Raw genomic sequence first — 25,292 nt, 5'->3', positions numbered from 1 at the left:
GTTCGCACGATTGAAATCAACGAGGCGTCTTGGCCGATCGGTCCCGTCTGTTGATATCGTTGTGTATATGCCGCGGCTCAGTTCGGTGTGTAGCGGGCTGTAAAACAAGCATCCCCCAAAGAACTTGACCCGCCTCAGGAACGGACGACAGTCGTGTGGGTGAGCGTAGCCGAAGCCAGGCTGCTCTGGGAAGTGAGAACGAGGTTGCTTGAGTCTACCAAGAACAACGCCGTTTCATTACTAAGGGACCAGTCCATCAAACCACAGGTAAGTTTTGACGAGCATGTTTACATTAGTGTATTCATTTCGTTGCCAGTGAGCCGCGTCTAAGGGCTAGGCTGAGGCAAAGGTACTTAAATAGGCCTGGGAACGGCCCTCAGGACTGAAGCAGTAGAAGGGAGCAGCACACCAGGTCACAGATTTCAGGAGAGGGGGAGGAGGCGAAGAGGCGGCGGCTAGGTAACTGGCCGAAATGAGCCTGATGTTCACGCCTCCAGCCCGGCTAATGAGAGAAACTTCGTCCCTGTCAACGCCCTGTCGGTCACTTTAATGGCAAAGACTTGCCTTTGAACCATAATGAGTTAGCCGGCTAATGCTTGTGGCTAGCACGTTAGCCTCCGCTGTCATGTGGGGCTGAACTTGCACTCTGCGGTCCTTGTGTGTGAGCCTTAAAAAGTGTGACTGTGGACTACTCGGAACCGTCGAGTCTTTGGCTGACGTGAGGGCTTCACCTTTGGCTTACACGGCTCGCTTGGCAACAGCGTACCTGAATCGACGTGCTTGGCAGAAGTTAGCTCGCGAGATTGCATCAGTGCCTATCTATAAGCAGCCCTCGTCTGAGGGGAACAGCTGCGATTCACTTGTTCTTATCACTTATTAAGGTCGAATCGTACACATGGCCACCAGAGATGGCCACCATTACCCATTTCCTACGGTCATGGCTTACATGTTGGAGGTCATTCTCATAAATGCATGACCAGATGTTTCATGTGAGCGTGTGGAAAGAGATATAATCTTGATCATTTAAAATTTAAACATACTTTGCACCTGAGACTCTTTTCTCTGTTAGGGTATTCAGGTCGCTAGTACTATAAAATCTCGCAGAATCATTGCGTGACCATGAAAATGGTAGCAGAATAACATTTTAAAAAGAAACGTTCCATAAGGTGTTCATATATATATATATACACACACACACACAGCAGCTGAAATAAGTATTTAACACTTCACCATTTTTCTCATTAAATATATTTCCAAAGACGCTATTGACATGAAAATTTCACCAGATGTTGGGCACAACCCAAGTAATCCATACATACAAAGTAGAACAAATACATTCAGAAATTAAGTTGTATGAAATGACACAGGGAAACAGTATTGAACACGCCAACTGGTATTTATTTAATACTTAGTACATAAGCCTTTGTTTGCAATGACCGCTTCAAGATGCCTCCTGTATCGAGAAACTAGTCTCATGCATTGCTCTGGTGTGATTTTTTTTTTTTTTTTTTTTTATTTTTATTTTTATTTTTTTTTTATTTTTTGGTCCATTCTTCCACACAGTCTTCAAATCTTGAAGGTTCCGTGGGCTTCTTTTATGGACCTTGAGTTTCAGTTCTTTCCATACATTTTCGATTGGATTCACGTCAGGTGATTGGCTGGGCCATTCTAGCAGCTTTATTTTTTTTTCTTTGAAACCAATTGAGAGTTTCCTTGGCAGTATGTTTTGGACCATTATCCTGCTGAAATGTGCACCCTCGTTTCATTTTCATCATCCTCGTAGACTGCAGCAGATTTTTGTCAAGAATGTGTCTGTACATTTGCCCAGTCATCCTTCATTCAATAATGTGAGGTTTACCAGTACCATTTGCTGAAAGGCAGCCTCACACCATCATGTTCCCACCGCTGAACTTCATTGTTGGTGTGGTGTTTTCAAGGTGATGTGCAGTGCCATTTTCCCTCCAAACGTGGTGTGCATTATGGCATCCATCCATCCATCCATTTTCTGAGCCGCTTCTCCTCACTAGGGTCGCGGGCGTGCTGGAGCCTATCCCAGCTGTCATCGGGCAGGAGGCGGGGTACACCCTGAACTGGTTGCCAGCCAATCGCAGGGCACATAGAAACAAACAACCATTCGGACTCACAGTCATGCCTACGGGCAATTTAGAGTCTCTAATTAATGCATGTTTTTGGGATGTGGGAGTTGCCCGGAGAAAACCCACGCAGGCACGGGGAGAACATGCAAACTCCACACAGGCGGGACCGGGGATTGAACCCTGCAAACTTTAAACGAGGCTTGACGTTTTTTTTTTTTTTTCTTTCTTTTCTTCTTCAGCAATGGGGTCATGCGTAGGTGGAATGGTGGTCGACTGGTTACAGCATCTGCCTCACAGTTCTGAGGATCGGGGTTCAATCCCCGGTCACGCCTGTGTGGAGTTTGCATGTTCTCCCCGTGCCTGCTTGGGTTTTCTCCGAGCAAAAAAAAAAAAAAAACAATATGGTACTCAAGGGCCCACGGTGCTACAAAAGACAGTATAAATAAACATCAGTATAAGAAGCTAAATAAAACTATAGTGCATACAGTATAAAAAGTATAAATTAAATGTGCAAATATCAACGATTAGGAGACATGATCTAGCAGTAATTGTTACAGTATTTTTCTGGGCCCAATTTCATGTAACCTCTGAAGTTTAATTCAACTCCAATATGTTCAACTATCTCAACATTCCTCATCCAACATTAACATCCAGTAAATGGTCACTTCCAGGTCAAACTGTTACCATAACACCTTAATCAACAGGCATTTTTATGTAACATGCGCTTCAGCTTAAAGTCATAACGTCCCACCATTGTTTCCCACAGGACCGGAATGTAATTGTGGTGGTGGGCTGGCTGGGGATTTTTTTGGGGGGTGGAGCGGAGGGGGTTGGGTGCGATGTTAAAAGTTAAACGAACTCTTATCAAATGTCTCCATCCATCCATCCATTTTCTTTACCGCTTCTCCTCACATGGGTTGCGGGCTGCTGGAGCCTATCCCAGCTATCTTCGGACGGAAGGCTGGGTACACCCTGAACCGGTCACCAGCCAAATCACAGGGCACATAGAAACAAACAACTATTCGCACTCACATTCACACCTACGGGCAATTTACACTCACATTCACACCTACGGGCAATTTATAGTCTTCAATCAACCTACCACGCATGTTTTTGGGATGTGGGAGGAAACCGGAGTTCCTGGAGAAAACCCACCCAGGCACAGGGAGAACATGCAAACTCCACACAGGCGTTAACGAAGTTATGCATGGGGAGGAGGACTCGCTGTGCTCGGCATTACAGCTTTGGTTCGCTTCCTGTTAGTCTTTTTGCAGCGTAAATGCTTCTTTATACTCGCGCGGACGGTGACTGCGATGACGCCTTTATACTCAGGCGCAACCCACGCGCGCACAGTACATTACTCACTGTTTTCCTTGTGACAACAGTACCTGCTAATTCCAGGTCTTTTTGAACCTCTCCACAGGTGGTCCTTGGCTCTTGGACAACTCTTCTGATATATCTTTGCACTCCTCTGTCAGAAATCTTGCAAGGAGTACCTGATCGAGGCAAATTTATGGTAGTATGATTGGCTTTCCACTTACGTATTGTGGCCCCAACTGTGCTCACTGGAACATTCAGAAGCTTAGCTTTGCACCTGTAACCAATGCAATCATTATGTTTTGCAACAATTACTTTGCGATGGTTTTGAGACAGCTCGATGCTCTTGCCCATCGTGAGATGTGTCTTGACTCACACCTTGGCAATGAGACCTTTTTGTAGGCCATCAATTAGGACTGAATTGGCTTATATTCATTTGTACTGACAAGGGGCTGGATTGCTGTTTGATTGATAGATTTTAGGTGTTTTCTTGGCTTTCCATGCCTTTTTGCACCTTCCTTCCTTTGTGTTCAATAGTTTTTCCCTGTGTAATTTCACATTACCGGTATCACACACAACTGTATATGTATATGTATATATCTATGTATATATGTTTATATGTATGTATATGTATATGTATATATATATATGCATATGTGTGTGTATATATATATGTGTATATGTGTATATATATATATATATATAAGTGGTATGGAAGCATTGCTATTAATACTGTTATCGGTGCACCCCTGACTTAAAGACAACGGACGATGTTCATTTGCTGGCGTAATTGGATCATACTAATAATGAGAGCGGTCAGGTTGAGAGACGTGCTCTAAGCCAGGCTACTGTACTGTATTTCAAACTGTGCTGCTTTTTGTTTTTTATTTTTTTTAAATTAAGCAATGATTGACCCACGAATCTACCTTTCTTTTTTTATTACAAATGGTATTTTTAACTAGATGTACATTGGTCACCATTTGTGTTTTTATTAGTAAAACCACATAACTGGTGGTCCACAGTCAAAGGAAGAACCACTACTCTATTATTCTACATCATCCGTCGTGAACAAGGATGTATGCACAGCTAACATAAATTTGACTCCTTGAAGTTTCACTTTAGTAATAACAGTTTGGCTGTGATGGAGATTAATCATTTTCAAATGACATTTTCCCCTTTCAATGCAGAATGGCAGTGGATATCTACGACTCTCCGTTCCTGAGCATCCTGGTCCCATTACTGGTTGTTGCCCTCCTCTTCATCTTCTTCATTCTCTTCACAAAGGAAACCTCCTACGATGAGGTGCTGGCCCGTCAGAAACGTGACCTCAAGTTGCCACCAGCTAAGCCAGAAGCCCGCAAGAAGAATGAAAAGAAGAAGAGTAAGAAGAAGGAGAGTGTGAGCGTGGCAGGTGGAGAAGGTGGCAGAGGGGAGTCAGAAGAGGACCAGAGAGACTTGGAGGCGGCTGATGGTGCCCACAGCTCCACCCCGGAGTTGGTTGAGGAATTAGATCCAGTGGCCTCAGCAGCTCCTGTTCAATCAGCACCTTCTCCCTGTGGGCCAGTTCCAGCAGCAACAGAGGCTTCTGCTTGTTTGAGGGAGAGAAAGAAGGAGAAGAAGAAAGCAGCAAAGGCTGCTGCTGCTTCTGCTGCTACTGCTTCTGCTGCTGCTGATGCTGGAGCAACATCTCCTCCCCCTGAGGAGCCAGAAGTAAAGAGCTCCAAGCTGGTAGGACACAAAGCACAGCCACCTCTAGTTTCTAGCAAACAGCCCAGACCACCTTCTCCACAGCTTGAGGTGCAGGTTCAAGTTACCCAGGTAGCTGCTGTTGGTCAGTCCCCACCACAGACTTATAAGAAGAAAAAGAAGCTAAAGTTGGAGGCAGGTTGGTTACCATAAGAGCAATTAACAATCATGCGCTTTCTTTTTTTTCCCCAATTAACTATTAATTCTTTAGAAGTCCAATTCAATTGTACGACTTTTTAAAAAAGGCTTTAGATTGAGCTGCATTTCCAGTCATAGCTACTAATGTAGTTTCTTCTCTGTTTCTTGGCAGTGAATAACCAGCAGCCTGAGCTCATAAAAGTAGAGCAGGCACCAGTCAAGAAGGAAGCTCCTCATGTGGCTGAAACCAAAGTTCTCTCCAATGCAGTTCCAAGTGCTCCCGGTGGGAAGAAGGGCGGCAAGAAACAGAAGACTGAACCTGGTATTGATGATGCGTGTATTGTGTAAAATCCTGTCTTAAGGATAAGTGCTCAGACTTAAGTTTTAAATGTTGTAATCAATGTCGTTTTCCCCCCGCCAATCCAGTTGATGAGTCCCATGTTCCGACTGACTCAGCAGCTTCTACCAACCACCAGGCAGCCCACAATAATGATGTGCCTTCTAAAGGAAAGAAACAGAAGAATGAGACAGACAAAGGTAAGAGCAGGCAAAACAGACATTACAAGCTCATCTGTACAAATACTGCATCTATTCTGTATATTTTATGTGATTGATTTGCAGATAATAAAGTGAAGCTTAAGGAGCTGCTCTCAGGTCTGTCTTTGATCACCTTGTCTAAAGCTGAGGCTGTCAGCTTGATTGCTGTCCTCGAGGAGAAGAGCCCAAGTGCTGTGGATGCCTGGCACAAAGTGAGTGATTAAACAAGTGCTGGATTTGAAGTATGAAAATGAGAGGGAAATTTGACAAGTTGTTCTTTTCAATGTGGTCTTCCACAACCAGTCTGCTACTAAATCTGATCCGGCTGCTCAGGAACAAGGGCGTCTTCTAACCACTCTTCAGGAGGAGGCATCCATTGCCAAGGATAAAGTCAAACAACTCAGCCAGGTTCACATCCATCTGCTCCATTCCCTAAATCACATAGCATGGATCGTAATTATATCCCTGAACAAGACCTGTGAAACCAATTAGTAAAAAGCAACTGTGCTGTTGACATTTTACTTCCTTGGATCCAGAGGGAATTCTGGATGGAGATGATACTTTAACCTCGTGCTAGCCATAAAATCCTACACATACACAAGATACAATCTGGCCTGATAAGATGAGAAATTGCTAGAAAGGGCGCAATCTGGATCATATTCAGATGAAACTTGGTTTGGCATTATATTTGAGGTAGAATGTACATGGAAGGGATAGGAAGAGATCCACAACTCACATTGATCTGAACTGTCTTTTACTTGGTATAATTTGTTAATTTCTCGCTATCTTGCCACGGTGCTTCAGGAGCTCCAGGTTTCGAAGCAGAAGGGAGGCCGGGTAGAAGCCATGTTGCGAGAGCAGTATACAGTAATGGAGAAAGAACTGGGGAGCATGCAGGCCAAAGCACAAGGAAGCTACCAGGAGCTCCAGGCCATGCAGATAAAGGTGGTTGTGTGTCACACTTTTTTTTAAAACCATTATACTGTTTGAATACCTTTCTAATTTATCTTTCTATCTAAGGCTGTAAAGATGTACCAAAGTTAAGATTCAATTAGAATCTTGATTTCTGACCCACGGTTTGATACACGATTCAATTGACTGATTAAATATTTTTACAAATTTAATATATTATTATTATGCAATTTCCATCATTGTTCTCAACCAGGTAGCTGGAATTTTCCCATACTTTTGACCTACAGTAAGTGGGCTTGCGGGGGTCTGCAACTTCAGGGTCTATTAGCTGAATTTGTCATGTTTCCTGTTCTTCTCACATAGTTGAACTACCATTAGCTTAGCATTAGCAGTAGCCACAGTTTTGCTCACTCCAGTCAGATGACCGTCACCAGAAAATAGTAGTCATTACACGGATTTAGACGAGGCTTGCTGAAGAAATGTATCTTCGATCCAGACTTACGTTTTTTATCAATTTAAAATAATATTTTAAGTTTGGTAGCACTGTGAGCTCAAATGGCTGTATCTGGAATGGAGGCAAAAACCCTGGGAGTTGGGAGGGGCCTATCACTGTTCTGCCATTTCAAAGACGACACAGGTTTGTGTCTTAAGAGTATCACGATTTTCGGTATCGATACTGTATCGTGTATCACTGCAGTTGTGTTACATTAGTACTTATGTAGGAGACAAATGCAGTTAAGCTAATGTTTTGCTCATTAGCTGTACAAGCACCTTTGACATTCTTCTGTCTCCATATTTAATTTGAGTTTCCATGATGTAGGAACTCAAATTTCAATTTCAAAAAGCCTTCCATCAATTTCATGGAATAAATTGTGATTTAACTTTATCATACATATGTAAAGTGCGATAACATGGTCTTTTTTAGGTGTGTGGATTCATTGAAATTGTAGTACAATAGTTATTTGGAGTTTTAAAAAGGTTTTAAGCCGTTTGAACCTACTAGCCTCTTTTTGTGTCATTGTGTGCAGTTTCAACAGGTGAGGGAGCAGATGGAAAGTCAGATCACTCGACTGCAGCAGGAGAATGGCATCCTCCGGGATGCAGTCAGCACAGCCACCAACCAGATGGAGAGCAAGTGAGTGCTGCACCACAGTAATTCTTCAACCATAACATCACACTATAACATTATTTTACAACATCTCTCTATACTACAACATTTTTTTTGCATAAAGATAATTTGTTCCTGTGCACTTACTGTTGCTTGGCAGGAATACCGCCGAGATGAACAAACTGCGTTCTGATTACGCAGCGCTGATGATAGAGTTGGCAGACAACAACGCCAAGCTGCAGCAGGAGGAGCACCAGAGGAAGTCGCTGGAGGTCAGCTACAAGCAGAACGTGTCTCAGCTGGAGGTATGCTGAACCAGATGCATGTTATTTTATTTTATTTTTGTTATCCCTTGTCCGCCACGCCAAAGCACCTCAGCATACTGCCAAGCTTTGAATGTTTTTCATGGGTGTGCCAGTATTGCCAAGGGAATGGGAGGAGGTATAGTGGAAGTTCAAGGGTGCGGTGTGGGAACCTGAGCATATGTCGGGAGGGTTGTTTTGGCTTTGGACGCTGGGATGTTGCAGGCTTTTGTCCATATAATAACATACCAACTTCCTTTTTGAATTGCATATTACACTTTCCTGTGTTTTTATTGACTTCAATCAAAGGTTGTTCTACCTTGACCGTGGCTCGGTCTTGGCTAAGAAACTAAAAGTCGAGCAAGAGTTTAGAATGTATTTTTTTTTTCATGGCCAATACAAAGATAATGGAATGTTCAAGCTGGATCATGTTAAATGAGTATAATCATGTGTAATGTATTTATTCAAATCTGTCATTCTTGTCTGTTTAAATTAGAGCTTTTTTTTTTTTTTTTTAATCCCCAGGCCCAACTACAAGATGCTAAGCGACGCTGGGAAGAACTGCAAAACTTCCTCCATAGTGTCACTGCTGAGCGAGAAAAACTTCAGGCCTCTAAGAAAGGTTGATAAGTCATCTCACTCGCATAATCCATACTCCAAAAAGGTTTAGGCACATTGAATAATCAATATGGTTAATGTGGGTGGCTGCAGAGCTCCATAGTCAGCTGCTGAAAGTGGAGAGTGAGATGAACAACAAAAAAAAAGAGATTCAGACCCTCCATAGCAGCCTGACAGAAGCCATGGTCTCCAAGGAGAGACTGGAACAAAGAGTGATGGAGCTGCTGGAGGTGTCCCAGCACATCTCTGAGGATTCCATGCAGGCTCGTGCTGAGGTGAGGCACCCAAAATCTGGTTTTGAAAGAAGGAAATCACGCCTGGTGAAGGAGATGATTGTCTTTATTGAATGGGCTTCATTTAAATGGACAGTTGTGCTAAAGGTACAAATGGATCCCCCTATATTGATGCAGTCATATGTTTCTGAATGTTCATTCTATGATGCAATGCACAACCACTTTTCGCCTTTTCATAGTAGTGTCTTTAACAGGAACTCATGAATGAAAACAAAGCTCTTCAGGCCCAAAAGGAAATGCTCCAAGCACAAAATGAGAACCTGCATGCCCAGATCTCAACACAGGTATTGTGCCACTGGTATACTTTCTGTCATCATTCCTGCTCTTATAACTCTGACTGTAATTAGGGTAATGAGATTTTTGTCTTTTCCCTATTTAGGCCAGCCACGTCTCCCATATTGAGGAGCTACAGAAGCTGTGAGACCTTTTCCTTCTTACGTTCTCTGATGGAATTGTGTTATTAAGTGGTTTTCCTCACTGAAGGCTCATATTTTCACATAAATACCAATTTTATCTAGACTGGCTGACAAGGAGTTGCAGAGGAAGAGCTTGGAGGATTCTTTGAATGCTGAACGAAGCAGCGGAGCCAGTAGAGAAACTAATATGCAGGTCTTGCAGCACACGCAAACCTTTTGCACTCCATTTATTAGTCAACCAATTTCATACTGTTTCAATTATATTCTGCAGGCCTTGCACAATGACAACATTTCGTTGAAGGCAGGGATTCAGAATCTCCGGGCACAGATTTCTGATCAGGTGCGTACTTGAATTGTCTTGGTGAATGTTCCTGTGTTTGACACACCCCATCTTTCTTTTGACATTCCACCCATGCAGACTGCTTCCCAGCTGGCTTTGGACCAGATCCAGAGGAGGTGTGTACAAATCAAAACCTACCTGTGGGAAAACTAAGTTGGGCATGCATTGTAGCATAATGATACCTTAATGGATATCCTTTTGAAAACAATGTCTCTTTCCAGTGTCCAGGAAAAGGAGGAGAACATGAAAACTGTAGAGAGCCTATTAGAGAAAGGGCTGATCGAAGTGGCCAACAAGGAGGAGGAACTAAAGGTGCCACTTAGTTTTCCCCTCACAAAATCAAATTCGACTGACATCAGTATAAGTGTCTGTTTCATTGTCTCATTTTTTATTGTCTATTTGTTTCCCAAATTTAGGCTGTGAGAGAGGAGAATGAGGCGCTAAAGCAAGAATTGGTGGGCCTTCAGGAAAAGTTGGCAGATGCGGTGAGTCTTAAATTTGTAGCTGATTAAGTAGCTAAGGGCACGAGTCAGATGGGCCGTACTGAAGGGGAGGGAAAAAATAATAATTATGAGGGGAAAAACATCATCTCCCAGTGAAGTATTTTTTTAATGACTATGTTAAAAAAAAGTACAACACAAATAAAACATTTTATTTGCCTTATTACTCCCTCCTTATTCCGATGGGATAATGTTCATCTCCCCTATTTGCAGGTATCATCAGTGTCAATTGTGCAAGAACTGCATAGCAAGTAAGACTTTTTTGTTAATGTGGTTGGCTTTGAGTGCAGCATATTTCATGCGCAGTGTCTTGAATTCTAGTGGCACATATCTGTCAACTTTCTTAGTTGATTGTGCATCAGATAGAATTATGACCCTTTTGATGTTGTGGCTTAAATAGATGTGTATTAATATTTTTTTGGGGAAAAAGGTTTTGTGTTGGCATTGTTCTTTTCTTCTACGAAGTGTTCCGATGTGTCCATATTTTGTTTATGGGCCGTTGCCATGTGTTCCATTGTTATGGATGAGCCTAAAATGTTCCGGAAAGTACATTCCCTTGGAGTTTGTGAGTGAGCGAGCCTAGTTCGCCAAGTTTGTATGCCTAGTCTGCCGACCCGAAGAAGAACCTGCCAAACACCAACACGGACATGCACTTTTAACACCAACGAAGAAGACTTTCTGCATGTGCCCAATGGTGTACGGCGGTGGGCAAAAGCGTGGCACGTTAAAATAAATGAACAGTCGCCTCAGTGCAACACTTGCAATAAGATTATATTGTGCAAAGGAGATTGCCCAACTGACATGATTATAAACACGGGATAATTGGTGTAGGCGTGCCCCGTCTTAGACGAGCTAGCTTCGCTCTGGTGTTAGCCTCATCATTAGCACCCAATTTAAGTCACAATCACACAGTCCATCAATGGGTCAGCTCAAATGCATGCACTCCAAGAGTATTAGTTTGTGAGGTTTTGTGTGACGAGAGCGACTTTAGACGCTACACTCTGGTGCATTGTATGAACAATGAATGAAGGGTAACGTAACTCAACACCTACTGCTTTGGGGTAGCATTTGCATTACCAACAAATACACATTTATGGCACTGTTAGTTGAGCATGGATCTAAACAACATTGTACATTGCACTACAATAAAACTGCACACATTACAACGTAAGACAAAGATAATGACATTCAAACAAACAATACAGGAATTAAAAAAAAAACAACAACACAAAACAAACATCAGCATAACAAATGCACACACAAAATTGTTGGCTCTGTTTCAGTTTATATCTTTCTCTGTACATCATGAATTTAAATGCAGCTCTGTCAAAGATGACGTGATTTAACATTAAAGGGCATAATGTTTTGCCAGTAACTTCACTAAGTTGCTTATATGGTGCATACATAAATCTAAAGTTAATGCTTTTTTGCATATTTTTGTACTTGAAAATTCCTCTTGGTTGTAAAATTAAATCCAAAAGGACAAGGTATTGTGAAACAGTCAAATATTCTGCCTGTACTTCATATCTTTGTTATTGTAAGCGTTAAGGGACCAAGAAAGAAGTTGTTGTATTCATTTTGATTATCAGATTTTTTTTTCTGCCAAATATCGCAATCTGCATGGGCCTCAAAAAGAATAATCCGTCAGTCAGGCCCTAATTACAATATACACAACAACTGTAAATTCCTTAAACTAGTTTTACCACCAGATATTTTGAATGATATTTTTCCTCTCGATAGTTTTTTTTTTTCCTATTTTTTTCTATTTTGTCTTTAATCCATTAAATATTATTTTCTATGTAAAATGTGTGTTTACTACATGGGGAAGATTTCCATTAACATAATGTAATTTTCAGGAAAAAAAATACTATATCGGGCTATACATCTTTACTGGGATAGAATTACCTATATCTGTGTATAGTTTTTTTTCCATATTGCACTGCACTACTTTGCCCATTTGTTAAAATTATTTTGGAATTTAAATAATCAGAAATATAGGTTAATTTAATACAACCCCAATTCCAATGTAGTTGGGACATTGTGTTAAACATAAATAAAAACTATATACAATGATTTGCACATCATGTTCAACCTATATTTAATTGAATACACTGCAAAGACAAGATATTTAATGTTGAAACTGATAAACTTTATTGTTTTTAGAAAATAACCATTAACTTGGAATTTTGTAGCTGCAACACGTTCCAAAAAAGCTGGGACAGGGTCATTTTTACCACTGTGTTACATCACCTTTTCTTTTAACAACACTCAATAAACGTTTGGGAACTGAGGACACTAATTGTTGAAGCTTTGTAGGTGGAATTCTGTCCCATTCTTACTTGATGTAGAGCTTCAGCAGTCACGGGCATTCAATGTTGGTTTTCGGCCTTGCCGCTTACATGTAGTGATTTCTCCCGATTGTCTGAACCTTTTGATGATATTATGGACTGTAGATGATGAAATCCCAAAATTCCCAATTGTACGTTGACGAACATATTGTTCTTAAACTGTGAGACTATTTTCTCACGCACTTATTCACAAAGAGGTCTCGCCCCATCTTTGCTTGTGAATGACTGAACAATTCAGGGAAGCTCCTTTTATACCCAATCACGGCACCCACCTGTTCCCAATTAGCCTGTTCACCTGTGGGATGTTCCAAACAGGTGTTTGATGAGCATTCCTCAACTTTGTCTTTTTTGCCACCTGTCCCAGATTTTTTGGAACGTGTTGCAGCCATAAAATTCTCAGTTAATGATTATTTGCTAAAAACAATCAAGTTGATCAGTTTGAACATAAAATATCTTGTTTTTGTAGTGTATTCAGTTAAATATAGGTTGAACATGATTTGAAAATCATTGTATTCTGTTTTTATTTGTTTGTACTGCACTTCAAAAATGTGGGGCCCGGCTGGACACAGCCAGAAAGGGTAACGTGGGTCCCCCTTCCCGTGGGCTCACCACCTGTGGGAGGGGCCATAGGGGTCAGGTGCAGTGTGAACTCGGCGGTGGCCGAAGGTGGGGACCTTGGCGAGCCGATCCCCGGCTACAGAAACTGGCTCTAGGGACGTGGAATGTCACCTCTCTGGCAGGGAAGGAGCCCGGGCTGGTGTGTGAGGTTGAGAAGTTCCGACTAGATAAGAGTCGGGCTCACCTCCATACACGGCTTGGGCTCTGGTACCAGTCCTCTTGAGAGGGGTTGGACTCTTTTCCACTCTGGAGTTGCCTATGGTGAGAGGCGGCAAGCAGGTGTGGATATACTTATTGCCCCCCGGATCGGCGCCTGTACTTTGGGGTTCACCCCGGTGGATGAGAGGGTAGCCTCCCTCCGCCTTCGGGTGGGGGGACCAGTCCTGACTGTTGTTTGTCCCTATGCACCAAACAGCAGTTCAGAGTACCCTCCCTTTTTGGAGTCCTTGGAGGGGGTGCTGGAGAGCGCGCCCGCTGGGGACTCATTGTTCCGCTAGGGGAATTCAATGCTCAACGTGGGCAATGACACTAAGACCTGGATGGGCATTGATTGGGAGGAACGGCCCCCCCGATCAGAACCCGAGTGGTGTTCTGTTATTGGACTTCTGTGCTCACCACGGATTCTCCATAACGAACACCATGTTCAAGCATAAGGGTGTCCAAACGTGCACTTGGCACCAGGACACCCTAGGTCGCCGTTCGATGATCGACTTTGTGGTCGTCTCATCGGACTTGCGGCCGCATGTCTTGGACACTGGGGTGAAGAGAGGGGCGGAACTGTCAACTGATCACCACCTGGTGATGAGTTGGCTCCGATGGTGGGGGAAGATGACAGTCCAGCCTGGCAGGCCCAAACGTATTGTGAGGGTCTGCTGGGAACGTCTGGCAGAATCCCCTGTCAGAAGGAGTTTCAACTCCCATCTCTGGCAGAACTTCATCCACGACTCGGGGCAGGCGGGGGACATGAGTCCGAGTGAACCATGTTCCGTGCCTCCATTGTTGAGGCGGCCAACAGGAGCTGTGGCCGTAAGGTAGTCTGTGCCTGTCGTGGCGGAAATCCCCAAACCCATTGGTGGACACCAGCAGTGAGGGATGCCGTCCAGCTGAAGGAGTCCTATCAGGCCTTCTTGGCCTGTGGGACTCCTGAGGCAGCTGATTGGTACCGGCTGGCCAAGCGGAATGCAGCTTTGGTGGTCGCTGAGGCAAAAACTCGGGCATGGGAGGAGATTCAGGAGGAGCAGTGTGGTTTTCTTCGTGGCCGTGGAACAATAGACCAGCTCTTCACCCTCGGCAGGGTCCTCGAGGGTGCATGGGAGTTCACCCAACCATCCTACATGTATTTGTGGACTTGGAGAAGGCGTTCGACCGCGCCCCTCGGGGAGTACTGTGTGGGGTGCTTCGGGAGTATGGGGTTCCGAACCCCATGATACGGGCTGTTCAGTCCCTGTACAACCAGTGTTAAGAGTTTGGTCCCCAATGCCGGCAATAAGTCTGACTCGTTTCCGGTGAGGGTTGGACTCCGCCAAGGCTACCCTTTGTCACCGATTCTGTTCATAACTTTTATGGACAGAATTTCTAGGTGCAGCCGAGGCGTAGAGGGGGTCCGGTTTGGTGGCCTCAGTATTGCATCTCTGATTTTTGCAGATGATGGGGTTCTGTTGGCTTCATCAGGCCGTGATCTCCAACTTTCACTAGAGCAGTTCGCAGCAGAGTGTGAAGCGGCTGCGATGAGAACCAGCACCTCCAAATCTGAGACCATGGTCCTCAGTAGGAAAACGGTGGAGTGCCCACTCCAAGTCGGGGATGAGATCCTTTAAGTGCAGGAGTTCAAATATCTTGGGGTCTTGTTCACGAGTGAGGGAAGAATGGAACGGGAGATCAACAGGGGGGTCGGTGCAGCGTCTGAAGTAATGCGGACTTTGTATCGGTCTGTTGTGGTGAAGAAGGAGCTAAGCCGAAAGGCGAAGGTCTCTATTTACCGGTCGATCTATGTTCCTACCCTCACCTATAGTCACGAGCTGTAGGTCGTGACCGAAAGAACAAGATCCCGGATACAAGCGGCCGAAATGAGTTTCCTCCGCAAGGTGTCCGGGCTCTCCCTTAGAGATTGGGTGAGAAGTTCGGTCATCCGGAAGGGGCTCAGAGAAGAGCCGCTGCTCCTCCGCATTGAGAGGAGCCAGATGAGGTAGCTCGGGCATCTGTTTAGGATGCCTCCAGGGCGCCTCCCTGGTGAGGTGTTCCGGGCATGTCCTAGCAGGAGGAGACCCTGGGGACGCCCCAGGACACGCTGCAGAGACTACGTCTCTCGGCTTGCCTGGGAACGCCTCGGGAACCCCTCGAAAGAGCTGGAGGAAGTGGCTGGGACGAGGGACCCGACCTCGGATAAGCGGAAGAAAATGGATGGAGATAAAAAATTTTCGTGTTCATTTGAGTCTTTCTGTTGTGTGTTTGTTTTAGCTGAGATGCAAATGTTCCTGACAAAATGAACATGTTCCTGACAAATTATTTTCACATTCCCTATAGCTGATGATAGCGGTTGACATCTCTGTATGTTAAAAATATTGACCTAGCAATTACACAAAGGTGGTCATATTAACCCATGATGGCGTACCACAGAAACAAGTGTAACTGCAGGGTTAATTGTGCTTCATAGGATTCAAGAGAGGGATTTGAAGCTGAAGTCAATGGAGGATAGTCTGCAGGCAGCACAAGACAGCTACTCAGCCAAAGCAAAGACTGTTGAGGTGTGATTTTTAAATCTATTGTGTATGATTAAATCCACAAAAAAAACATTTTGGGGGGAGGGGGTAGACCATTGACCATCTCCCTTGTGTCACAGCTGCTCTATTGTCCCAGATAGAGCTCTTTTCTGAAGCCATTTTTGTCTCATAGGCTCTGGAGCAGCAGTTTGCTGCCCTGCAGGTAGAGATGGAGCAGCTGAGACAGGAGCAGCCATCAGAAGAGCTCACCAGATTGGGTACCCAGCTCCAAGTACTCCAAGCTCAGTAAGTAAATTGTCCCACACATATAGGCACAATCGCGTTTGTGGAGCTCTTCCCAATTGGAACTTTATAAACATGGTCATCTCGTCCACAGGCTTTCTGTAAAGGACCACGAGATCCAGCACCTACAGATTGAACTGAGAGAGAAGTTGGAGAAGGCACATCAACAGGTGAGTGTGTCATAAGAGAATTCCCTGTGATTAATCATAAAAACACAAGCTTGGTCTTTCAACTCACCTCTTCATTTCAACAGAGTGTTAGTGCAGTACCAAGCCAAGAGCTTCTAATAGCGTGAGTTGGGTTTCATGCTCCATCATAGTTTTTTAAACTTAACAAATGCAGGTAAGTCTTGTAATGCTCATCATACATGGCCAGTTGCTTTGTCTCACAGGTTGTCCAAAAAGGAGAAAAAAGTTACGGAACTACAGAGTGAGCTGTGTGAGCTGAATGAATCTCTGGAGCTTCTCAGAAAGAAAAACAATGTAGGTTTTCATGCTAAGAGAACTGCAAACACAGATCTGTGAGATGTGTCTCCCTCTTGTGGTTCCCTAAACCCACCCCTACTCTGGAGTTGCAAATTGCACATTCATAGCTCCCTCCTGTCTACCTCCTTTTGGTGTCATTTTGCTTTGCTGCTTGCTTTTTTTTGTCTTTTTTCTAAACCGCAATCCTTTGGTTGTGTTTGACAGTACGATGGCATGCACACTTTAGTGAAGATTGCTTTAGCTGCAGATTGCATAACAGTGCTTCCAGCCTACTTTTGTTATGGACACACCATTGACCACAACTTCTTCTGTGAGCTGATTCAGAGCACTATAAATTCGCCTACCTTTTTGGATCACTGCTTTTGTTTGAAAAATTACATTTGTGCACATTTTATAATATACTGTATAACTGTGGGTGGCACGGTGGGCGACTGGTTAGCATATCCGCCTCAGTTCTGAGGACCTGTGTTAAAGTCTGGCCTCACCTGTGTGAAGTTAGCATGTTCTCCCCATGCCTGCGTGTGTTTTCTTACCACATCCCAAAGAATTCTCCATATAAGCACTCAGTTGGAATAAACAGGCCAAATCCAAATGGAATTTCATCTGGGTTATCAAGGGTGGAATATTCCTTTTGTCAAACTGATCAGAAGTAAATTTTCATCATGGACTGTAAACCGTGAATCGGAATAGAGCCAGGCTGTGCTTTGTCTGCACGTCTTGATGTAAATCCACGGTGAAGTCATAGTTTACGCGCGTAAATATGGCACCTTCCAACCAGAGCTTGAATGCGACGGAGATCTCGTTTTTAACTACTTGTATGACATGTGTTTATCAAGCTGTTGTTTTTTGTTTTTTAAATGTCTTAAAAAAAAAAAAAAAAAAGCAAGCAAGTATTGTAACGAGCTGACTGACCTCCATCTTGATAAAGGATGTGACGTTTACGTCGTTGTCAAATGGCTGTTCTCATTCAGTGTAGTGCACATATGTACACCCGATCGGAATAGATTGTCACTTGTAAACAGTTGACCAGAGATCTTCACTCTGAATGAGCTTAATCTGAATGACAAAAAGTCTGCGTGCAAACCCCGCAAATGTTAAAATCAGAAATGCATCCAGTATGCACTCGTAGCCACGGTGTGTTTAAGGCTCACTGAATGGCTTTTCCCTGAGGCTGAACTGAACGTAGTATCTCTTTGGAACTGACCAAAACAGGAGCTCCGGGAGAAAAACTGGAGTGCAATGGAAGCTCTGTCAGCCACCGAGTCCATGCTTCAAGGAAAACTCAGCAAAGTTGTGAAGGTTCGACACTCGATCTTGTCTTCACTCTGTAGTTCCAATCTGATGCATCCCCCAAATTCCTTTTTTTCTGCCATGATTGATTCAGTAAAATGTTTTCCACCACCCATAACAAAGCTGCATACTCATTTAGCTTGCTTTTGTCCTTTCACGTCATGCTTAGCTTCGAGTTGTCAATTGGTTCTATGACGAGTTGTGAAGCTGTGTTACTATCTTGAATAAATTATTATGAATTTTAAATCAATGTCACATTTTGCTTGTGGATAGACTCCTTTCCACTTCAACAAAACCTAAAATCTACCTCTTGGCTCAAAGCTCAGGCTGATGAGTGTGCAGACATGACTGTGCTTCATGTCATTGTTTTGCTTGCTCTTATAGTTGTCATATGTCTCATTTCTGGCATGTTTTTGTCATCTGTCCTGTCAACTTATTACTGATTTCATGCAGTTTTTCGGTCATTTTAGGGTTTTACAGTATAGAAAATAATCCGTTCTAGTATGGAAACATTTTTGCCCCTCATAAAAAAATAATGCAAATGAATGTAATCCATTACACCACAGGTGTCAAACTGGTGGCCCGGGTGGCAGATCCGGCCCGCCACATAATTTTATGTGGCTCGTGAAAGCAAATCAAAATTGCTCATTGTGTTCTGGTGTAATACCATTGAGAAGCATTTTTTGTTACCAATCACACTTTGAAAAGAAATGTAATAGTCGAAAAACATGTTTTTATAGGCTTCTGATTTCAAAACTGGTTATTCATCAATGTGTTGTGTATACTGTATGTAATTACAGTATATGAGGTAATCTTTCATTTATATGGGTTCATAGTTGTAGCGGCCCTCCGAGGGAAGTCATAACTATGATGTGGCCCGTGATAAAAATGAGTTTGACACCCCTGCATTACACAATCAATTTGTCACTCCATAATCATAAACATTTTAATATTAACTCATAGAAAAAAAATAACTACTGCATAACGCTACGCACCCTTTGATGGTGATGTAGCAGCTAAAGAAGTCAGGAGGCGGCATGATGGAGTCATGCATTTTGATTTTTAACATTCTGAAATAAGTGTGAAAATAAGTTAATCTTTATAATCAAAAATAAAAATTGTACACTGTGTACTCACCATAACTATGAGAGGTATTGGTGTGTGCATGCATGATGGTTCAGCCATTTTGTTCGATTTGCGAGGTGCAAGTTTTGCTGAAAATATTGGTTGGTTTCCACATTGTACAAACCTTTTGGAGTCAATTTTTGGATTCAACTATTTCTCATTGCATAGCTGTTAGATAATGTACATAATGTTTCTAAGTGCTCTTAGCTCACAGAAATTACTGCATTTGGAACTCATTTCTGAAAGAGGTCCCTACAATAATACTTAAATTGACAGGAGAGATGTTTCTCATAGTTTCTCGCTTGTATATGATTTCAAATAATAGCAACCCCTATGGGTATGACGAAGAGCATTTCTACACTACTGCAAGCAAGTAGACTACTACAATAATAAACAATAGCTATCTGAAAGTGTCAATTTAAACTATCTGTGTAAAGGCATATTTGATGTCGCCCTTATATGGCTCTGATTAGATTTTGCAGGTGTACCTAAGGTGTCCAGAAAGTGTAGTTGTAGGTTTCTTAGAGATAATTCGTGGGCTCCTAAATACCTATTCTATTTACAGTTTGAGTAGTGTGTACATATGTTTGCCACCACCCCCTCACAGCAAGGTGGAGCATGTGCTGAACCACCAACACTGCAGGTGCTCCTCTGCCACCTTTAGTATATGCATACAGTAGACAACCTGCAACCAGGGTGATCCTTGGCAGCTGCGCCACAGTGGCATTGCTGGTAGTCACACCATGTGATAAAATGTATGGGGTTGATGTGTCACACACACTTACGGCCTGATGGTGACAGTGCATGATGCTGGTTTATTGTTTGAGTGATTGGAAATGTTTCTATTCAAGTCAAATATAGATTTCATATGCTTTTAGGGTTTATTAAATACAGCTCTGAATCCAACAATGTAGGTGTGATGAAATTTAGCTTTCGCCCAAGCTCAGTAACTTGAAATTCCATTCAAATTTGCATTTGAATGAGGACTTCAGTGCTGTTTAGTAGCCTACATCACAGTCGGAGATTCTAATGTCTTGAGTTAGCATGCGGTATCAGAGCAGTTTGATCGGACTATTGAAGGAAAATGCCATGGATCAATTCTTTCCATGACGTTGCCTTCATTTATCTTAAAGAAAAAGTATCTAGTTCACACAATTCCAAATGAGCCTAAATACAATTATTTCATTTGAGTTTGAATTCTTTTGAGAGTGTTAGGAAGTGTAGTAAAATGAGTGTATTTATAATAAGATCATTGTGAGCCGCATGATAAGCAATGCTCACAACAATTCTACTTTTCTGTCCTTTTCTACATCTCTTTTACTGACCTTGTAGGACAACCAGGCAACACTGGCATTGTCTGAGGCTGAGTGTCGCAATTTTCTGCACAGACTTCTGCCCCACGTGCCTCTGCCCAACGAACATGTATGGACACATAATGCAAGCACTCTTATCACCACCTCCTTCTGCTATTCTGACAAAAAGTTCTTTTCATGTTCTAGAATCATCAGGAGTGGCTCTGCAAATTTGAGAGAAATGTCACTGAGAGTTCGGCTGCACAATCTACCTCTGTATCAGGGGATCTCGAGGTAAATGTCAAACAGCGCGTTGAACATGAGCTATTATAACATACACAAGTGTCACTTTTTTTTTTCCCCGCCAGGAACTTCCTGAGAAGCTGAAAGAAGCTGAGGAAGCCCAAAGGATTCTACAGGTTGACTGTGAGACGTATAAGAAAGTTTTGGCAGAAACGGTAAATTAAGATTTTAGTGTTTTATTCACATCAACGCTGCAGGCCTCAGCTCATGTTCCTGCTCTGTCCACAGGAGGGTATCCTGCAGCGCCTCCAGAGCAGTGTGGAGCAGGAAGAGTCGAGATGGAAAGTGAAGGTGGAGCTATCGCAGGTTGAGCTGCAAGAGGTGTGCATTGACTTGGTCAGCTGGAGATGCAGCTTCAGATGGTCATTTATTGCATACACATACGGACCAAATTGCTGGTACTTCTGTAATCCCACTGTAGATACTGAAATGGCTTGGAACTGACAATTTGATCAACACAAATGTTCTACAAATTAACTAATGAAACTCAGACATTGCATATGAATTTTTTTAATAGAGACATTTAAAAAAAAAAAATGAAACCATGAAACAGGCCAGGACCAAAATAATAGTACCCCTAAAAAAGAAAAAGTAGGGCTCGGTGATTATGGGGAAAAAAATAGATTATTTTTATTGATATTGAAATCAAGATTACTGCACGATTATTAATTAATTTAAACATTTTGTATTCAACTACTAAAACTCAGCTTTAAATATAACAAAAGAAAAAAACTGAAATTAAATTAGTAACAAGTAAAATATATTAAAATAGCAATTTTAAAAAACAAAAAAAATAACTCCTGTTCCTGCTGTGTTTGGTGTGGTGCATGCATGGAGATACACAAGATATAAAAAGAAGAAATTGTCGAACTTTATGAATGTAACTCGTTTTTCACAGTTTCGGAAGAATATATGCCTGTCATATTACCTGTCTGTATGTGTTATTACACCGTTTTCGTGTGAATATTTATTTGAAGGTAAATTTTTCCTTTGATTTCTAATGTTAACTTTTGCTAGCTGGTCAATGGGGTTTTCTGTTGAGTACTAGTATTAAGATGGCAATGTTTCTAAAACAAACTGTATTATATTTAAATATGCAATGAATGTAATCATTTTTGTTGTGTGTGTAGGTTTAGAGTATACTCTAAATGGGGCGTCAATGAATGGCTTAAAGCACGCTCAGGCAGGGCAGAATAACAAACATCTCACGCTTGCTCGTAGAAGTAACACAGGTGGGTTCAGGGTGCATTCACAAAGCAAAAATTAATCGTTAATAATTTTTATTTAATGTTTTTATGATAGTGAAAATGCAAAATCACGATTCGAATTTTGAATTTTGATAATTTACAATAATGAGAAGGCGTTCTTTTCTTCAGCAAGGAGAGCGTGGAGGTGGAGAAGATTGACTCAACCAGTGAAAAAGACATAAAACATGGTGTTTGAAAGTTACTATCGTTGAGGCTGTGTTAAGGGAGCATTAAAACATGCACTTGCGAACGTGTGACCACATTTTTACTCGCGCCCACTAAAAAAGGGTTGCAGTCTCAAGCCCTGCACCCTTCAAACTGGAGCAGTTTCCTCATGAGTGCACCAGACAGACAGTTGCAGAAGACCGATTGCAGTGGTTGCCTCAAAATGTTGTGCAACAAAATATTTAATTTAGGTTACCTTTATTTTTGTGTAGGCCTGTTTGATTCTGTTGAACCACAATTCCAAAGCAATGTCTGATTTTCATTGGTTCATGTTTGTTCATCAAATTGTCAGTTTCAAGTTATTTAAGTGACCGTTGTGGATTTTTCTTTCATAACAGAGGGATATCAACAATTTTGTCAACGTGTGTTAATTATCTCTCTTTTTACCTCAGATGAGCCAGAAAGTCACAACTCTGGAGCAGGAGATTGAGAGATTAAGTGATGGAGCGGAGTTGGAAAATGTCAGTCCTCTTGAAATATCTATCTTCTTTTGTTTTCTTGACGATGCCATTGTTTAATTTTTTGTCAATGTCTGTAGTTGAGAACAGAAAAGCACCACTTGGAGTCAGAGTTGGAGAGGGCAGAACGTGAGAGTGCCACGTATGTGACAGAGGTCCGAGAGGTGAGTAGTGTTGGGTACAACATTCATTTCCTGGTTGCTATGTTGATGGGGTGTGTGTGTTTAATTTTTCCGTGACTGTTACTTGAAACCTTGTACAAATTCCTCATGTCCAAGTATTTTTTAACTGTATGTCCCACCATACTAAATTTAGAGACCACGTTTGATAGTTTCACACTAAATGTGATCCCATACGTCCTTAGTGCACCCCAGTCTCCTGTAGGTGTCTTTTCAGGCAAACCACCACACCACTGTCTGGACTCTTTTTAGGTCCCAGTAAAAACATCCTCTCAAACTTAATTTCAGCTCAAAGATCTGTTGACTGAATTGCAGACCAGACTTGATGGCTCATATACAGAAGCCATCAGGCAGAATGAGGAGCTCAATTTGGTAAGCGTTACTTGTCTGCCTAGCTAGAAATCCTTTTAAACCTTTCCCTGTCGCACTCAGGACGGGTTCTGTAGATTGTCATTCATAACCTCGCCAGTTTACTCTGAATTAGGTCACGCATCCTTTTTTTTTTTTTTCCCCCCCATTTAAGAGCCATAATTGTTACTGTGTCAAAAGGAGGGCTATGAATGGTGACTCACACTATCATCCCATACTCATTACTGTGATTGACTTTCTTGATGATTCTGTCATCACTACGGGGTCCTGTTTCTGTTAATCAAGCCAAGATATCATTTATCAGTGCAAATGACTCGCACATGAGTCATGAAAACAAGTAGAACCTAATTTAGTCTCGGTTGTTGTTAGAACAATGCTGTGTTTATGACCACTATAATCATAATATCTATCCTCTAGCATTTGGAGACTAGGGTTAGTATTTTAATAGCGTATCTGATTTCATTTTCATTTTGATAGTGATTGTCATTTTTGCAAAGGTTGATGAACTGTACAACATGCTAATGATGTTCACACCAACATAGCCACTGAAACTAAATGTGGCCTTTGAGGTACCATTAAAAGTGTTTGCCTGGTGGTTTATGACATGGGAACCACTACATTGTGCAACATAATCTAACTGGGTGTTTGACTTGCAGCTGAAAACACAGCTCACAGAGACCCTATCCAAGCTGGAGGCAGAAGAGAACGAGAGGCAGCAGGTTGCAGGTGATCTCTATAAGGTAAGAATTTTCAAAAGACCGACTTGCATTGTGGTAGTTAAAGTGGTAGCTTTTTCAATGACAATGGGATCTTTTTATTTTGTAACACAGGCCCAGCAATCACTGGACTTGATCCAAGGGGAGCTCTCCAAAGTGACGGACAACGCTGATGGCTTGATAGAGAACAGCAGTTTGTCCTCACAGAGAGTAAGTTGCTGCTTTTCGTGGATACTGGGGAAACAAGTATTCATGTCTTTTTTTTTTTTCACTCATTTATTTTTTCATGTCAGTGCCCTCGCTTAACAAGAGATTTAAATATGTGATTGCTAGATTTCCACCAATCTGATCAGCTATATCAGATAGGACGGTATTTTTCATTTTATGCAAATTTTGTGATCGGCTTTGTCATAATTCGGCCATCAGATCTGCGAATTAAAAGATTACAGCCGACACTATCTTGTTTATTACTGCCGTCGTGTATGTCTGTGTCCGAAAGCTAGTTTATTTGTTGCCCGAAAGCTGATTTATTAGTTGCCATGTCGCATATCATGTGACGTAGTACGTACGTGACAGCCCATAAAGTTTTTGGGTTGGTGAAAAAAAACATGTCTGTGGTGAGGGCTTTCTTTGTGGTGTCTGAGAGAGAGAAAACTAACTATTGCTAACTAACTAACCGCAATCTGTGCAACACTGCAGTACCTTGTGGGGGAAAGTCTACAAAATGCTTGAATACGACAAATTTAATTAGGCACCTGTATAAGGACCACGAGGAGCATGCCTATTTGATGAAACGTAGCGTGAAAAAAAGAAAATTGCAATTTCAAGTCTAAACCAGCCATTTTGTTTCCATCAGGAAGAGCTTGATAGAAATGAAAAGATGACTGCAGGACTTAACCAAAGAGTCTGGGAATTGCAGCAGCTGCTACAAGGTGTCAGCCGACAACTCACCAAGGATGCGGTAAGACACCTTACATTGCCTTTATGGATTTGTATTTATTGTTTAACACGACACTTGAAACCACTTGCAGCATTCCTAGGATGATCCTTACTTATAAATGTACATTTGGGCTTTTATCCAGGAGGCGGACAGAGATGTGTTGAAGGTATAGCACGAAGAAGAAAGATGCACATGCAGCCATCTGGACCGCACTAGAGACATCACTACCATGTCACATCCGCGCTGTCAAACAAGGGAACAGGCTGAGGTTTACTGTTAATACCGAACACTCCACTGTCATCATGACTCCACGCCCACCACATTCCTCTACAGCAGCAGAATCACAAGTTAATTTTTATTATAATCTTGATA

The 25,292-nt window shown here is 42.3% G+C and overlaps 1 protein-coding gene across 3 annotated transcripts; it reads left to right on the top strand.

Annotated features, from left to right (window-relative positions):
• On the top strand, positions 1-25,292 carry ktn1 (kinectin 1). Of its 3 annotated transcripts, XM_061696040.1 has the most exons (36): positions 1-267; positions 4,601-5,298; positions 5,470-5,619; positions 5,724-5,834; positions 5,919-6,046; positions 6,138-6,242; positions 6,639-6,779; positions 7,775-7,881; positions 8,015-8,159; positions 8,682-8,778; positions 8,868-9,049; positions 9,262-9,351; positions 9,447-9,484; positions 9,586-9,676; positions 9,755-9,823; positions 9,902-9,939; positions 10,045-10,135; positions 10,240-10,308; positions 10,537-10,574; positions 15,943-16,033; positions 16,182-16,294; positions 16,386-16,461; positions 16,545-16,582; positions 16,683-16,773; positions 17,989-18,075; positions 20,524-20,613; positions 20,691-20,777; positions 20,852-20,941; positions 21,015-21,107; positions 22,651-22,719; positions 22,797-22,880; positions 23,184-23,267; positions 23,921-24,004; positions 24,095-24,190; positions 24,837-24,941; positions 25,063-25,292. In XM_061696040.1, exons 2-36 carry the CDS (start codon positions 4,602-4,604, stop codon positions 25,090-25,092), a joined length of 3,795 nt encoding a protein of 1,264 aa, XP_061552024.1. In that variant the 5' UTR covers positions 1-267; position 4,601; the 3' UTR covers positions 25,093-25,292. The 3 variants fall into 3 exon arrangements, with proteins under 3 accessions (XP_061552024.1, XP_061552026.1, XP_061552025.1); XM_061696042.1 differs by lacking the exon at positions 17,989-18,075; XM_061696041.1 differs by lacking the exon at positions 23,184-23,267.

The sequence above is a fragment of the Phycodurus eques genome, chromosome 14, assembly GCF_024500275.1.
Source record: "Phycodurus eques isolate BA_2022a chromosome 14, UOR_Pequ_1.1, whole genome shotgun sequence".
NCBI lineage: Eukaryota > Metazoa > Chordata > Actinopteri > Syngnathiformes > Syngnathidae > Phycodurus > Phycodurus eques.
This window is presented reverse-complemented; position numbering and strand designations above follow the sequence as displayed.